The sequence below is a fragment of the Saccostrea echinata genome, unplaced genomic scaffold (genome assembly GCF_033153115.1).
Source record: "Saccostrea echinata isolate AGI-Se365-2 ecotype Australia unplaced genomic scaffold, CSIRO_AGI_Sech_v1 ptg000028l, whole genome shotgun sequence".
NCBI classification, from domain to species: domain Eukaryota; kingdom Metazoa; phylum Mollusca; class Bivalvia; order Ostreida; family Ostreidae; genus Saccostrea; species Saccostrea echinata.
In genome coordinates, this window is record NW_026889777.1 from 12,170,272 (window position 1) to 12,188,547 (window position 18,276).

At 34.0% G+C, this 18,276-nt stretch overlaps 1 protein-coding gene across 1 annotated transcript; it reads right to left on the reverse strand.

The window, feature by feature from the left end:
* Window positions 1-1,040: 1,040 nt before the first annotated feature.
* On the reverse strand, window positions 1,041-16,827 carry LOC133193513 (cytochrome P450 3A11-like). Its single transcript, XM_061329477.1, has 13 exons — window positions 16,730-16,827; window positions 14,517-14,613; window positions 13,268-13,320; window positions 12,497-12,593; window positions 11,681-11,797; window positions 8,382-8,470; window positions 6,581-6,726; window positions 6,283-6,410; window positions 5,172-5,280; window positions 4,370-4,527; window positions 3,849-3,937; window positions 1,780-1,942; window positions 1,041-1,327 (listed from the first exon to the last, which is right to left on the reverse strand). The coding sequence occupies exons 1-13, from the start codon at window positions 16,801-16,803 to the stop codon at window positions 1,250-1,252; spliced, it is 1,398 nt and encodes a 465-aa protein (XP_061185461.1). The 5' UTR covers window positions 16,804-16,827; the 3' UTR covers window positions 1,041-1,249.
* Window positions 16,828-18,276: the final 1,449 nt, after the last annotated feature.

Sequence of the window (18,276 nt, forward strand, 5' to 3'; positions counted from 1 at the left end):
ATGTAGGCAGGAATCAAGAATTAGTGTGCATAGTTCTTGCAAGTATTTGCCTTAATGCTTTTTATACTGGTAAAACAGATTTCAGTTTTAGAATTTCAACAATCAATAAGTACATGTACCTAATTATCGGAATGCAATCAAAAATACACATGAAGACACAGTTTTGACACAGTGGTACCGTAAATAGTATTGTAATTTTGTTTATATCGGTATTAAAACTTCAATATTCTTCCATGCTCACGCTCTCAGTTACTTGAGGCTTTTTGTTGATGCCCTTTATCTCAAATGATGTTGAAATGCTTTTCATGGAGGTTTATTTAATTTTGTCGATGTAGCAAGTTTCTGGAGTAATTACAATACTGGCGATGATGATATCAAACCTTTTATTTTAATGTCACACCAATAAATGAAAACAAATTCTGCTTAAGGTTTCTTTTTTCCATTTAAATATACATGTATAATTGTAAAAAACTATTTAATATTATTGAACTTTTCACATTTTCATAATCTTCACAGGGATCACTTGGCTATATAATTTGAATACTAATTGAGCCTTAAAAATACTTGGGGAAAAAACAAGATCACATTTTTAAATATATAATTACACACCCATAGTAAAAGCATGACATAGGCATGTTGATGAAAAGAAATGTTCAATTTCATGATATTAGCATTGTAAACTATAAAAAAGATATATATATATATATATATATATATATATATATATATATATATATATATATATATATATATATATCCAAAAAAATGAAAAGAAATATCACAGTGTCCGGTAATTAATATGAAAATTAAAAATAACAAGGCAACAATGTTAGTAAAACGTAAGCGCTTTCATTATACTTCTTCAGACGTTTTACAATTCAAAACAATTGTTTTGAATTGTAAAACGTCTGAAGAAGTATAATGAAAGCGCTTACGTTTTACTAACATTGTTGCCTTGTTATTTTTAATTTTCATATATATATATATATATATATATATATATATATATATATATATATATATATATATATAAAGCACAATTTACAACAACTCAAACCCGGGCTGGGGCGGAAGTGGGTATCCTTATAAAAGTGAATATCTTTGTGCTTTCTATATATATATATATATATATATATATATATATATATATATATATATATATATATATATATATATATATATATATATATATATAAAAGATGCTCTCAATGTTCCCTATTTGGTGTAGGAATATGAACGTTTCTGATGTTCAAGCTCTGGGTTCCAGCAGTAGTTTGACTCCATTTTCTGGCTTTATTAATGCTGCTTTGGATATTGTCAGAGGAATCTGAAAAATGATTATTAGCAGAATTGAATTTGACTTATTTGATAAAATTGGTTCATTAGAAAAGGTTTTAGAGAATATGTACACTTTATATATATACACTGGAAATGTAAATGCAAAATGTACACCATCGTCTCAAGCCACGGTCCGGAGTCCGCATACAGCTCTCTTCTACAGAATGGGAGTGGATTGTATATTTTGGCCGTGGTTTGCGACGATGAATGTACATGTACACAAGTTGCATAGAAAATTTCCATCCACCCAATTTCCATCCACAAAAAATGTTTCCGACAAAGGAAAAAACTTCCACTGAATGCATCAATTTTAGTTTGCATTGCAAGCAGAGACATATTATACATATCTCTGATGCAAGACAATATTAAACAATGTTGTAAATTTTCGTAGTTGGACTTAAGTCCATATTCATGGTAGGCCATTGTATATAAAGTCTCTACCTCTGTTTCCGCACAAGTTTTGAATCTGTAGTGTTGAAGTATGTAGGTCATTGCAAACTTCATCTCCACCTGGGCGAGGCGCATGCCTATGCAGCTGCGTGGTCCATGTCCAAACGGGAGATAGGCATAAGGGTGTCTCTTAGCTTTGTTTTCCGGAGTAAACCTAGAAAAAAAATTGTAAATTAAATTCATAATTGAAAAATTTGAATGTATTTATGCAGAAACACGAAAAACTACTTCAAAGCATTTACCATCAGTGTATTAAGTTGCTAAGTTGGGATAAAAATTATTTGATTTGGTAGAACTAGAGTACAATTGAGCAAGCTCACAAAATTAAACCTCCCGCTGCAAATTTTTTAAGTGCCCAAGTACATTTGTCATTTACCTTGAACTTGCCAAAATGACCTTGTTTCATGAAAATGACACACCCTCTGGTCATAAGTAAACTTTGGGTGAAGTATGAACTTGCAGATGCTTCTCCATTAGAACACTATGACCGAAGATGAATTTTACGCTCTGTTTGAGCTTGCCAAATTGATGCAAGGTAAAAATTGTGGAATACCTTAAGCTTACAGGTAATCATTGAAGTTTTTCTGCAACTAAGCTTGCCCTAATGAACTTGGATAAGATCATGATGCAACCTTAGGTCATAAGCAATCTTTGTCTTAATTATCAACTTCCATTGTTTCTCTGTTATAGAGTTATAGTCCTGGCATGAGTTATACACTTTTTCTGCCAGTGACTTTGAACTTGTCGTTATGACCTTGACCCAACGTCAAACACATCCTTAAGTTATAAGCAACCTTTGTGTCAAGTAGGATTGTAGGGATAGATGGACAACAAGATTCTTATTTACCCTTCAAACTTTATTTTGCAGAGGTATTGGAATATTTCAAGGTCGTATGCAAAATAAAATTCATTCAAGGGTATAATTTTCGACTTTTTAATTCGATTAATAACCTTTTAAATTTGCTGATACCAAAAAGAATTGTTGTCATATATTTGAATTTTTACAATTCATGAAGGACATAAATTTGCGATTCTCTTCATACCTCGAGAACAACGAAATCAACCGCCCACGAAAATAAGTGATTTCACAATATCAAATGACTTTTGTATAGACCTGTCCCCTCACCTGTGTGTGTGTGTGTGTGTGTGTGTGTGTGTGAGGGAGGGTGTGTGTGTATGTGTGTTTGAGAGGGTGTGTGTGTGTGTGTTATGTCAAATAATGTATATCACATTCCACTTTGTGTTTCTTACAGACAACTATAATCAATTTCTTGCATTTATATGCAGGAAATATGTGGAGATGCATATGAAGTGTAGAACTGGTGTAAAGTAAATAAATGTCACAATGATAAAATAATTGAAATAAAGGAATATACGAGTACTAGGTAGTTAAAAAATATTTATTAAAATTCATGTTTTATTTACTTAATTACACAATGAATAATAAAAAAACAGCAAATCATGGTTTTAGCTACTATAAACTAATATAACTTTAAAAATATTTCTGGCATCACACATAGTGCATTACATAAACATATTTTGTTTTCTTTTTCTCCAGTCCATTTAATCCTCCCCCCAATGTTACCCCAAAGAATATTATTTACAAAAAAGTAATTGTAATCGCCCCTCATCCCATTTTCTCACAAAATTTCCTTTGATTTCATTGCTCTATGAAATAAATATTGAAGAATACCCTCTCTCTAACTCTGAGTATTGTGTATTTTTATGCCATGTCTCTTCTAAACATTTACGACCTATATGTATCGATATAAGCATGGCCGTAGAAACCGGGGGAGGCCGTGCCCCCCCCCCCCCCCCATCATTTTGCCGATATATTGAATACTATACAAAACATACGTACTATATGCTTGTGCGCCCTCAATTAAAACGTCCGGTGACTCTTTTTTTTTTGTTTTGTTTTGTTTTGTTTTTTTGCTTGTCAAGGAATTTTTTGAAGTTTTTGTAGTACCCCCAAACTGAAAATATTTGGTAGTCCCCCCCCCCCGCCCCCCAAGTGATAATGCTTCCTACGGGCCTGATAAGTAATGATGAATCTATACCTGGCAGCTGAGGGGTACAGTCTCAGTGTCTCACAGAACACTCTGTCCAGGTAGTCCAGTTTCTGTACGTTGTCATAATTAGGGCACTCCTGTCAACGTCCAGATACAGGTAAATAATCGCATGATGTTAAAATAATGTTATTGTAATAACGTAATAAATATACAGACCAAATAATTGGACATAAAGAAAACCAAAAAAATTTAAATAAAAAACACTTCTACTAAATGTTATAATACAATCAAACCTCGTTATCTCGACCTCTTTGGAACCGAGAAAAAACATTGAGACATCCTCGGAGTTGAGATGTTAAAATACTTTAAAAATAAGATTGGGACTTCCAAATCACTTCAACATATCCATGGCATTTGAGATACTGAAGTTAAACTGTAGTATGCATACAATGAGGTCATTAATTTATTTTAGTTCACATGAGTTGGTATAAATAAATAGAATCACAATCAAATGCTATTCCTTCATAACTAATGTAATGAAAAATTAAGATTAAGAATATTGAGCAAACCTTCCCAAGAACGGTGTCGATCTCGTCAATCAGTTTTTCTTGACATTCCGGGTTTGTAGCGAGATTATACGAGGCAAAAGTGAGAGCATTAGAGGTGGTGTGATACCCGACCAACATGAAAAGAATGGAATTTCCCAGAACTTCCTCCATCGATAATCCTGGAAATTTATTTGATAAATAAATAGGTATATAGATGTTATATTGATCGCAACAACTTATCGACCTTTTCAACTTTTCAATTTTATGTACCTTGTCGAAAACCCATGGTCAATCTGACTATGTTTTATTCAATAATCTTTTTTTCCCTTAATTTTTGATTTTTTAAAAACACTCTCTTACTCCATGCAGAGCGCGGAGGGGGGAGGGGGGTGCGGGGGGGGGTCTGAGTATAGTGTCCTTTTTTGTTGCTGCAAGATTGAGCACTGACAAATTCCAGGATTTGAAAAAAGTACCAAAGAGTAAGAAAAGGGTCCACTGCGCCACGCGGGCGACCCCCTACTTTTAAAACTGTTGCTATGGGCCTGTTGTAATCACTATGTTAATCCTAAACAATTTGTTCTTTTCATTTATATCATTTAAATAAAATATGTATCATTGGACTAAAGTATTATTGCAATGGACTGTAACTGCACAGCTGTATAACTGAATGGTACAGAAAATTCGGAAGAGATAGCCTACCCCTTAAAAAATGAAGGGGTGATTTTAAGTATATTGAATCTTATTAAGGAATATCCGTCCGAATTTTCTGTCCCAGAGAGTAGTAGCTCTGCAGGTAAATGAGCCGGTTCTGTTAATTGCATACCTCTTGACTTCCATTTGTCAGGGTTTTGGTAATATTGTTTCACTTCATTATCGTTGACGTCAGTATCATGGTGCGCATTCAACATCATCTGCAGCAGGTCTTTGCGTTTCTACCAAGATAAAGACAGAATTTTTATGCTGTGATATACTATATAGTAGTTATTACGCATGTTTTGCATCCTTGAGGATATCCGATCCTCAGCCAGGAAGAATAACTCTTAAAATTATTATTTAATTTTAAAAAGTCTCAACATGAAGCTTGAATTGAAAAATATTCATGGAATAATTTTCATTTTGTGTATCTTAATACGATTCAAGGTTCTTTGAAGTCTTAGAAACGGTCTTGTACAAAATGAAATTTATATCCTACAAAAGTCAAAAATCAATATTACAGTTTAAGATTTCTCTTCTTGAGCCTAGCCTTAGATACCAATGCTTATTAGCATTATATGAAATAAAAGTGATATTTGATGTCTTGCAATGATAACACAAGCTATTGTACACTGTGTATTATATAATAATTGAAGGAAATAGAAGATGTTGAATACCGAATAAGTATAAAACCATGCAAAGAATCTATCTCTAAATGCTTGGATACCTATTGTTTTTTAACCTAAAATATATTTGTTGATCAATTTCTAATTGGAAAATGCATAGTTGATGTTTCTATTTGTATATATGAGATTTGAAAATTTTCCCTATATAAAATGATTAACTTGATTAACTTTGAACAAATACTGTGGGTAAATATACATTACTTCGTGAATTCAGAGATATTTTTGTGAGTATCTTCTATTACTAAACCGCTGATTTTATGAACCTGAGGATAGGAATACCTTAAAGTTCATTGACCACCTGACAAAGAGAGATAACTCTCACAGGGATTAATGATTATTGTTCTTCTTAAGCTGTCAAGTTAAAAGGCGATATCTGTCAAATGTTGCACCGCAAGGTATGTTGAAACAGTTTGCATTTCAATTATTATTTAGAGTTCTTATCATCATTCAAGCAAATTTTTACACAGGAGGACAGTGGGGTGATGAACTTTAACAATAAAAGAAGCAATAAGGCTCGTTTAAAAATATTGAGTGCGTTATAAATGTTACGTGTACCTCTTCATCATCTTTTCGGAGACCAATGGCTTGGTTGGTAACATTTCTGAAGAAAGCCATAGGTTCAATTCGGTTCAAAGGAGATTTTCCAAACCAGTCCAACACAGCATTAAATTTTGGAAACATTACTGAAAAATAAGTCAAAGTCATTCAAATACATGAAATTTAGAGAATTCCAAATAATTTGATGTAAATAATCATATTGTATAGATGTTTCGTGAGTTTTATTTTTATTTTTATTTTATTCGCTTTTATTGAATAATATCCTTGTATTGAAATGATAGTATATCCTGCTTACAAATTAATAACAACAGTAGGCCGAATGTAACATTGAAGAATGGTTTGGCATGTCTGACGAAGTCACTCTCGGGATTTTTCTGCGAATCGATGTCGACACCAAATCCAGTGGACGCTATAACATCTATTGTGTAAGCACCGAATACCCTTCAGAAATAAAACTCGATGAAATGTATGTTGCTATAATGAATATATATTCGACATATATATACACTTAAGTCTTCAAATCAGTACATTTTATCGAATCTTAGAGAAGTTTGGTCTTTGTTTATAAAACATTATTGCAGGTAATGAGTGTAAATTTTGTTTTTAGCTCACCTGAGCTGAAAACTCAAGTGAGGTTTTCTGATCACATTTTGTCCGTCGTCCGTCTGTCTGTCCGTCCGTCTAGCTGTCTGTCCGTCTGTAAACTTTTCACATTTTCGACTTCTTCTCCAGAACCACTGGGCCAATTTCAACCAAACTTGCCACAAAGCATCCTTGGATAAAGGGGATTTAAGATTGTTCAAATGAAGGGCCACGCCCTCTTTCAATGGTAGATAATTAAGAATTCGTGAAAATTTAGTGGTATCCTTTAAAAAACTTCTTCTCAAGAACCACTGGGCTGAAAAGGTTGAAACTTGTATGAAACCTTTATTACATAGTGTAGATTCAAGTTTATTCAAATCATGACCCCCAGGGATAGGGTGCGGCCACAATGGGGGATCAAAGTTTTACATAGGAATATATATTAAAAAATCTTTAAAAATCTTCTTCTCAAGAACAACACACCACAATTAGTCATATTGATGTGGAATCATCTTCAGGTAGTGTAGATTCAAGTTTGTTCAAATCATGATCCCCAGGGGTAGGGTGGGGCCACAATGGGGGATCAAAGTTTTACATAGGAATATATAGTAAAAAATCTTTAAAAATCTTCTTCTCAAGAACAACACAGCCACAATTAGTCATATTGATGTGGAATCATCCTAAGGAAGTGTAGATTCAAATTTATTCAAATCATTACCCCCAAGGGTAGGGTGCGGCCACAATGAGGGATCAAAGTTTTACATAGGAATATGTAGTAAAAAATCTTTAAAAATCTTCTTCTCAAGAACAACACAGCCACAATTAGTCATATTGATGTGGAATCATCTTCAGGTAGTGTAGATTCAAGTTTGTTCAAATCATGACCCCCAGGGGTAGGGTGGGGCCACAATGGGGATCAAAGTTTTACATAGGAATGTATAGGAAAAATGTTTAAAAATCTTCTTCTCAAGAACAACACAGCCACAATTAGTCATATTGATAATGAATCATCCTCGGGTAGTGTAGATTCAAATTTGTTCAAATCCTGACTCCCGGGGGTAGGGTGGGGCCACAATGGGGGATCAAAGTTTTACATAGGAATATATAGAAAAAAATCTTTAAAAATCTTCTTCTCAAGAACAACAAAGCCATGATTAGTCATATTGATATTGAAGCATCCTCAGGTAGTGTAGATTCAAGTTTGTTCAAATCATGAACCCCCCTCCCCCCGGCCGGGTAGGGTGGCAGACATCTTAATAGTTCCGTTTTCAAGAACAGCAAAGCCATGCATGATTAGTTATATGAATATAGAAGCATCCTCAGAAAGTTTAGATTCAATATCATTCAAAACATGGCACCTGGGGGTAGGGTATGCCTAAAACAGGCGATCAAAGCTTTACATATGAATATATAGGAGAAGAAATCTGCTGATGAAGAACAGCAGGGCCATATTGACTCAGGTGAGCGTTGTGGCCCATGGGCCTCTTGTTATGTTAGCTGCTTAATGTACTCACTCATTGAACTCTATTGGTTTTCCAGTTTTGACTTTATTATTGAGATTCTCCAGTAGCTGTTCGTACTTTGCTTTAAATAATGGTTCCATCTACAATTGAAATTCGGAATCTTTATCTACTTTAATTTTCCCCCATGAAAATATATTAATAACAAGATTATTAACTTGTAATCATGCTTTTAATCAAATGTAATTAACACTTATGATTGAAAGGAGCTAGAGTCAAAAGAGCTTGAGAAATTAATCTACACCCCTGCATGTTGCATAGTTTTTCAAATTGGTAGCGGGTCTTGAAGAGCTAAAAAAAACTTTTAAAAATAGAGTAGGGAGTGTTTACCTTTAGGAATGCTTCATAAATAATTTCTAGAAAGGTATATAAATGCAACCACTAGTGAAATTATTATCTCAATAGTGGTTGAGAATCCATTTCAAAACCAAACAATTGTTTGCAACCACTATTAAAATAATTATTTCAATAGTGGTTGAGAATGCATTTCAAAACCAAAAACAGTTTGCAACCATTATTGAAATAATGTTCAATACTGAAATGATTATTTCAACAGTGGTTGAGAATGCATTTCAAAACCAAAAAGACTTTGCAACCATTATTGAAATAATGTTCACTACTGAATGATTATTTCAAAACCACCCCATTCATTGGGAAATAGCATATGGAAAATTTCTAATAAAATGTACTTAGCTGCTGTAAACCTCTATGGTTGAGAATGCATTGTTACAACGCACTTTGAAAAATTACGCACTTTGAAATTTTTTTTTCAAAGTGCGTTAATTTTGGGACCACGTTAACGCACTTTGAAAAAAAAATTCTTTTCAAAGTGCGTTCATATCGACCATATTAACGCACTTTGAAAAAAATGTGCACGGCTTGGTCAATATTGTTGCAAATTTTAGGTATGATAAATAATTATTTGAACCTGGTTGGATACCTTTTCGTTGATGACGTCAGGATCTGAGATACAGACTTTTACAGATTTTTAAGAGTTGTCTTGTTTCCAAAGGTTCTCGTAACTGTTATAAAAGGGAAATGGGTCTTAGAAATAATGGAGGAATGATTGTTTAATAGCAGAGTTTCTTTTCTTTTTTAAATTTTATCTAGTCTCTAATAAGTTCGGTAGATGTAGGTGTCGACAAGTGGCTTAAAGCATCGCATTTTTCTTAGGAAAAAGGGAGCAATTATAATTTTTCCATACCATGAAAATTCTCTCTCTCTCTCCCTCTCTCTCTCATCTATTTTTCTATCATATTCATCTATCTATCTATTGTGAACATATATGAAACAATGGTTGACTCATTTATGTGATAGTAAGAAAATAAACTTTAGCCACATTACTCACTCGACTGAAATTTTTACCTTGTTCACTAATAACTTTTTCTCAAAAAAGTTATGCAGTCAGATTACTTCTAAATCTGTAATTTAATATCATAAAAACGCTAGACATGTCAAATAGCATGTTTTAATTACCATATAAATGCATTTTTTCTGAGGAATCATTGTGGATACATTTTGAATAAAGGTTATGCAGCTCTCTTCTTTAATATAATAGGGTGGCTAGGGTGCGTAATTTTTTTTTTTTTCAGGAAAGCTTATCTCAATTTTTTCATCTATTTTACGCTAACTCAAATTTTTTGAGAGAAATAATATCAATGTCATACCAGTTATCTAAATACATATATCTGTGTTGGAAAGATACAGAGTTGGGCTGAGGGACTTTCTACCTGTCTTCTCCTTGTTCTCGATGAGGGTGGATCGTTTCATCAGTTTTTCGGAAGAAATACAAGATACAAGATTTACAAGATACAAGATTTATTAGTCCAATTTGAGCCCCCGGAGGAGCAAAAAAGATTTACAAACATGAAACAAAGAAGGAGGAAGATCCAAATGATAGAACAAACATGATCTTAAATATAATGAGCAGTGCTTAATTGTATAATCATTGATAAATGCATCTACAAGAGATGTATACGAGTATACATATTGTAATATAATAATAACATATAGTCAAGTAGCTGGAAAGATACATATATGCATATCAAAGAACAGAAGAGATGATATATTGCCATTCCTACATGTATATACATCCCCAAATATATTTAAATTTTTCAGTTAAGGTAGATTATCAAGGAATCTAGCAAGAGATCTTAGAATCTCAGGGTCTTCATTAGTCATGAGCCAAAGAAATTGATTATCATATGATAGGGACTGAAAATTTTTACATTTATTATTACAAATATTATAACAAATCAGTGCTGTCTATTATTAAAATCTAAGTCCAGAATTTTTGTTTTATGTGTATTTTTTCAAAGTGCGTTAAGTGTCTCCATGGTAAAAATGTTGATGTACACTTTTAACGCACTTTGAAAAATATTTTCAAAGTGCGTTGATTTTGTCCAAAAGTTAACGCACTTTGAAAATTTTTTTCAAAGTGCGTTGATTTGTCCCAATTTTAACGCACTTTGAAATTTTTTTCAAAGTGCGTATTTTTTCAAAGTGCGTTGCCACAATGCATTTTAAAACCAAACAATTGTTTGCAACCACTGTTGAGATAACGTTCACTATTGTATTATACGTTATGTATTATATGTTATTTCATTAGTGGCCAAGAATACATTTCAAACCTAAAAACCACGTTGAAAACACTATAAAATATCGTTTACTATTGAAATTTCAGTAGTGGATGTTATTTCAGTAGAAGCTGCAATGTAGTATTGCTTTTGAAATGCATTCTCACCCACTATTGAAACAATTCTTTCAATAATGGTTGTTATTTTCAAGCTGGATGCAATGTAGTATTGTTTTTTTTTTTAAAGACTTCCTCGACCACTTTTGAATAGTTATTTTAATAGTAGTTCCTGTTTCAATAGTGGTTGCAATGAGGTGTTTTTGTAATGAACTCTCAACCACCATTGAATAGCTATTTCAATAGTAATGGTTATTTCAATAGTGGTCACAATGTGATACCGGTAGTTCTTGAGAAGTTCTCTCAACTAATATTGAAATAATTACATTTTATTTCAAAAGTGGTCGTTATTTCAATAGTGGTTACAATGTGGTGTTGTTTTTTGAAGTGCACTTTCAAGCACTATTTAAATGATTATTTCAGTAGTTATTGTTATATCAATAGAGTTTGAGAGAGAGAGAGAGTATAGCCTTTCCTTGACCATTTGTGTCCCAATTAAATATGGATAAATTGTTTTCAATTCATGTATGTACTCTTCCTATGTATCTTTCCTTTTAGATTCAGGGAAAAATGAGTATTTAAATATATACAGACGACTTACCATTCTCATTTTGCCTGAGGAAAAGGTTGGAAGAAGAGTGTTCCGAAGAAATCGCCAGTGGTCATTGTCCGTACCTAGCAAGCCGTGCTTCATCTCATTTGTTGGCCTAAACGTCTTCTTTTGAAAGGAAAAAAGTATTCTGTTCAGATGATTTTTTAGATAGAGGTAAGATATCACTAGTACTTGAAAGGTACTTAACAATGTTTTTGTACAAGTTCTAGCAAGAAAAGCCTTTCAGAGAGACTGAACAACAACAGAATTGAAACACATTTTGACTTAATATTATTTTAAGGTACCTTGACCCTCTGATAAGGGAGATAACTCTCACTGGAATAAATGACTGTTATTCCTTAAAGTTATAAAATTGTCAAGTTAAAAGGCAATTTCTGTCAAAATTTTGTACCACAATGTATAATGAAATTATATGCATTTTATAATGATTTCATTCGTAATCATTATACTAATGAAGAGAATGAGGAGAGTGGTGTTGAACCTTAAATGACAGTCAAGATTTGTACTATGACTGGATCTTGTATCAAATTAATAATTAACATGGCTTTTGGTATATGATAAAGTTGTCTCAGCGGATACAAAGCGGGTACATAGTACTGGACTATCATAAGTAGATTTTATATCGTTAGTGGGTACTACAGCACTTGTTTTACACCCTCCCATGTCAGAAATAGTTACCCACTTTTAACAGGAAACAGACAAAGAAACCGAATATACACTTTTAACATAAAACATATACGGTGGAATCAATTAGTACATCTTTAGAGACTGCCTAATATATACATATGAAATCTATTCACTTACTGGTCTATTGGGAGTTCTCGAGAAGTCCTTAACCATTATTTCTTTAATTGTGTCAGGATTTGACACCAGAAGCAGGGGTGAGTGTCCCATGTATACTCTAAAAGAAATTAGCTTTTTACATGAACTATATTTTTAGAATTAAATTGTTTAAAGATCAGCATCAAGGAAAGATTGATTGATTGATTGTATGTTGTTTTACGTCCCATTTGAGAATATTTCACTCACATAGAGACGTCACCATAAACCGGTGAAGGGCTTCACTCGGCACTTACGGCCATTGAGCAGTGAGGGATCTTTATCGTGCCAACGCCTGCCGTGACACAGGTCCTCTGTTTTTAAGGTCTCACCTGAAGGACCCGTAACTTTCACTTCAAAGTGCCGAGCGCATGGCGAAGGAACAGTTGCTACCCATTTTTTATCGACTTAGGTCAGTCGCGGCCGAGATTCGAACTCACGAAGCGAGTGCTCTACCGACTGAGCTACCGTGAACAGTGCATCAAAGAAAGACATAAAAATTGTCCACCCATAATTATGCATTTAAGTGTACATTGCTTTTATAGCGTTTCAATTTTTACAAAGTCATATATACACATACGTATGCATTATTGAAACACCACAAAAAGTTTTTGATCAAGAGCTAACAGACAACAAATCAAAAACTAATATCCGATAGTATGGGATTTTTCAAAAAGAAATATGATCACAAGATAATTTTTTTTTTTTGGGGGGGGGGGGGCAACTTTCCCTTCTTTAGAGAGAGAGAGTACTCACCCGACCACACTGCCGTACGTCTTAACCATCTCCTGGTCTGTGACTGCCAAACCCTGAAAATTAAGATTAAATTAAGTGGCAAGTTTCTCATATCAAATTTTGTAAATTGTATGATGGAAGTCTTCGTTTAACAAAGACATCATGTAAGACAGCCACAACAATTTGGTGACATACTCAGATATGAATAAAAATGTAGTGTTTGTGCACGTGATTGACAATTTAAATTTGCAGAATTTATCATTACTATATGAAAGTATAATTTAACATGCAAAAAATTAGGTAATCAATTCAATTTATTCTCACATTGTGTAAAACAACAGAAAGAAAATGCAAGAACGATATCTGTGTAATAAAATTTTCAAATATAAAAGAGAAATCACAAATTTTAGAAATTTTGAAAATTATGCAAGACTACCGGTAATAAGTGCATTTAGTGCTCAACCGACTATGTGTTAGATCATCTGAGACCTAAAGGCTCCAGTGAGCTTTTCCGATCGAAGACCATCGTGTGTCGTCTGTAAAATTAAATTCGCCTCTGCAGAACCGTTGGACCAGTTTCAACCAAGCTTAAAAATTGTTCAAATCAATCGGCAATCCAGGAAAGATAATCGAAAAATAGAACAAATATGGTAGGATCATTTAAAAATTTGATGGAGAAGAACCAAAGGACAAAAAAGACGAAAGTTATATAAAAGCATTCTGATAAAGCGTTAATTAAAATTTGCTAAATCATGACACCCAGGACAAGGTTGGGCCACAAAGGGGCCAATTTTACCAAAGAAAAATCATTTAAAGATCACAAATGGTTATATAAACGCGCAAGTATTCACATCATGATCTGGATGTTGCCACAATAGGAGACCCAATTTTACATGTGATTTTAAGGTAAAATATCTTTAAAACCTTTCTTCTCTATAGCAGAAGTGCAATAATTAGTTACATTAACAAGCATCCTTAGATGATGCAATAATTCAGCCAATGTACAATTAATCTAAGGTACACATGTATGCCAGAAAGAGGTCACTCCTTGGACTCTTAGGGTGAGAAAGCAAAAAGGTTGACAACATAAGGAAATGGAGCGAGAGTGACAGTGCAAAAGATAGGAACCATTCAAAGATTATCCCCCTCAAAAAAGCTTAGGTTGCCTTTCCTTCGCAACTTCCCTTTCTCACTCCCTTGCGATGTTCCAACTGAATAAGTTGGGACTGTTACAACATTTTATTTGCATTTCATGGCAAATAAATCTTACCTTTCGGTTATATTTGAGAGCCACGCCGAAAAACGGGGTGGGGGAAGGACCAGGAATTCCATACTGTTTAAATAAACTGTGCTTCCATCGGGAGTATCTATAATTAAAGAACAATTATGTCACTAATTTTATCTAGCTGCATTACTTACCTCGAATACTGTCAATCTTGTAAATTTTGAGACCTTAAACAATATACATTTATTGACTGGGTTCGAAGGTAATATGCTAGTAGTGGGACCCGGAGACAAAGCTGTTTGCCTGAGGCCTATAGGCGAAGGCAAAATTGGAAAAGCGCATTCTGTCCGAATACCCAGTCAATGCATGTTATGATATACAATTTACGAAACTGTTGAAAAACACCTAAGACAAATTAGACCTAGATATTGCTAACTGATTTATTTGTGTCGGATGATACCGCCTAAGCTGGGAACCAACAAATACAAAATGTGACGCAAGAACGTCATAAAGGTATATTAACCGACCGGTCGAACTTCTAACCGACCGGTCCAACATCATATTTATTTATTTAGTATTTTTTATTAAAACAAGGGATTATCATTTTGATGAAGGCTTAATTTTCCGAAATTGAGATTAATATTCCATAGAGGAGTATGAGAAAATGTCTAATTTCTAATATTTGATTCATGAACTTTTACGATATGTGATAATATCTTAACAAAGTTACTAGCTGATTCAGAGGTACTTCTACATACTCTACATAATTTTTAAGATCTATGATTCATATACTCAATTCTCCTTCTCTTTTAACATGCTATAGCGAAATATACTGTCAGCCTTTTGATAGTTTATCCCTATAAAAGTATGCAATCCATTATTGAAAAATTGTCGAAGACAAAACCCAAGTTCTTATTGCCCCTGGAAGGACTTTCACCAGTAGGCCCAGGGGTGGTCAACGGCACCAAATTATGTAATAGGAAAGGAGAAAATGTATGGCTGGACCAGGAATCAAACACAGGACCCCTGCATCTAACTATTTAATTTTAATACTATGTCTGCAGGGATGTTCGTGTTCAATATTTATATTCTCGAGGTCAAATGTTGACTGCTTACCTAGGCTGCATATTTTCAATCAAAAGCTAAAGTGAGTTTTTCTGATCGGAGAGTGTCTGCCATCTGTCTGTCATGCGTCAGCTAATGTCTGTAAGCTTTTCACATTTTCGACTTCTTCTCAAGAATCACTGGACCAATTTCAACCAAACATGCCACAAAGCATCCTTGGGTAAAGGGAAGTAACCTTTGTCTCCAGGAAGTGCCACGTCCTCTTCCGAGGGGAGATAATTTAATATTCGTGAAAATTTGGTGGCATTTAAAAAAAAATCTGAAGAAGAACCACAGGGACAGAACAGATGAAACTTCTCTGAAAGCTTCACTATATACTGTAGTTTTAAATTTGTTCAAATCATGACCCCTAGGGGTAGGATGGAGCTACAATGGGGGCAAATTTATACATAGGAATGTATAGGAAAAATCTTTTAAAAATCTTCTTCTCAAGAACAGCAAAGTCATGATTAATCATATTAATACAGAATCATTCTCAGATAGTGTAAATTAAAGATTGTTTAAATCATGACCCCTGGGGGTAGGGTGCCACAACAGAGGATCAAAGTTTTACATAGGAATATGAAGAAATATCTTAAAAAAATTTCTTCTCAAGAATAGCAAAGCCGTAATTAGTCATATTTAGACTGAATCACTCTTTGGTACATATAGTTTAGATTCAAGATTGTTCAAATCATGACCCCGGGGGTAGGATGGGGCCATAATGTGAGAACAAAGTTATACATACATATGTAGGTATATATAGGGAAAAATATCTGCTGATGAAGAACAGAAGGACCATATAGTAACTCAGGTTAGTGTTGTGGCGCAGGCCTCATGCTCCGATATTTCGCATATTACCAGCCCAAAGTGTTTATATTATGCTGAGGAAATTTTGATTGTAAAAAATATATTACCAATCAAAGCACATTTAAGTACTAAAAATTGAACCCACGGATATATTTATAAGTCCCCTACCGGTGAAACCGGAGGGGACATTAGGTTTTTGAAGTCGTGAATGCATGACCATATCAAAATTTGAGACCAGTTTCAGCGGCAGGTCTGTGAACCGTTTATGCACAAAATGAACCCTTGAGAGGAAATGCATCTCTGACAAAGAAAGATTAAATTATATTTGATGTTGTAAAACTCACAGTAAAGCTGAAATACACAGCAAGACAAGCGTTAATATCCAGTTGTTTATTTCCACCAAACCCAGAATGTTCATGTTTGTCCAGTCCACTGGGCTATTTAGAAATTAACTTGTATCGGGGTTTTCAAATTGGGAATTTTCCGATCTAGTTTAAATAGACAGTCTGTCCGTGATCGGAATAAAATGTCTGTTTTATGCAAAATTTTGTTTCATACACTGTGAAATCTTAATAGATATTACATCAAACATCCGTATATGTGAAAAAAGTTTTCGCCTGAAGTTAAAGGGTCAATGTTTTCAAATTTTACCTTTACACTCATGTGTCTCAACACAACATGCGAGAGTTGAGGATCTAGAGTTGGGGTCGGGGGGGGGGGGGTGTCCAGACCCCCTCCCTGGAATTTGTAGAGTTATAATATGTATATACTAAAGCAAATAAAAAATGACTTTGGACTCTAGAAAACAACCACCATGAAACAGGATTTTTTTTTTCACGTTTAGGAATTGACTTTACCTGGATTGTAGAGAATACCCTTATTTGGGATTATTTTGAATCGAGCTATTAAAAGATATGGCTTAAAAATTTAGGTAGTTAACTTAATGCATATTTCAAAGTAAAAAATATTTTTTATAGAAATAAACAACAACATGATTATACATTTCATCTGTTTTGTTTGTTTATTGTTTAACGTCCCTATCGAGAATTTTTCACTCATATGGAGACGCCACCACTTGCCGGTGGAGAGCTGCAAATTTTGACCTATACTTGGCACTTAGGGCCATTGAGCAGTGAGGGATCATTTTCGTGCCAGTGACACGGGACCTCAGTTTATACGGTCTCATTCGAAGGACCGGTCTCCACGTCCCACAGTGTGATTCGAACGCAAGGATCAACTCCTTACTCCGCGACTCTAGAACGAACGCTCTAACCACTGCGCCAGGGGGCGACTACATTGCATCTGAAGTATTGTGTAAATACCGCTTTCAAAAACAAAAGGTGAGTGGGGAAGGGGGAGGGGTACTGGATACCCAATGGTCATTTCCTGTTGTCATTTTGCTAATTTTTTTCTGTGTGAATAACAATTCTTCTTATGTTTTGTTGAGGGGTACAGAATAACCTTTTTTAAGTTAACAAAGTAATATAAAATAAGAATCAGCAATGAATACCAAAAATGGTAAGGACGAAATAGTATTGGTGCCACGTTGGATTTTTTTTTTCTTTGAACTTCACAGTAGTTGGTAATTAAATTTTAATCTTGGCTTTTCCCACTTAAAAATTGGTAATTCCAACTTTAAGGTTGACTTTTTCAATCTTTACTTTTCCATCTTCTATCTTTGCTCTTTGCTTTTCCTGAACTTAAAAGTTGATAATTCAAACTTTTATATTGGCTTTATTATAGGGGTGGGAAAATCAGATAATCAGAAGCTAGCTGAAGAAGTTGGCCGTTGAAGCAGTAATAAAGAAGTGAAGGCTAAGAGCAAAATAAAAGTATATAAAAGTTATACACACCAGTGGCAAGTATTCTAGGGAATTGATGTTAAGTTCTG

What these genes read in the sequence shown, in the direction of transcription:
- LOC133193513 (XM_061329477.1), bottom strand. Translation starts at nt 16,803, where the DNA reads ATGAACATTCTGGGTTTGGTGGAAATAAACAACTGGATATTAACGCTT. An exon ending in CCTACTGTTGTTATTAATTT is followed by an intron (nt 6,411 to 6,580) that starts GTAAGCAGGATA and finishes CTTATTTTTCAG; the next exon opens with TAATGTTTCCAAAATTTAAT. An exon ending in TCGACACCGTTCTTGGGAAG is followed by an intron (nt 3,938 to 4,369) that starts GTTTGCTCAATA and finishes GGACGTTGACAG; the next exon opens with GAGTGCCCTAATTATGACAA.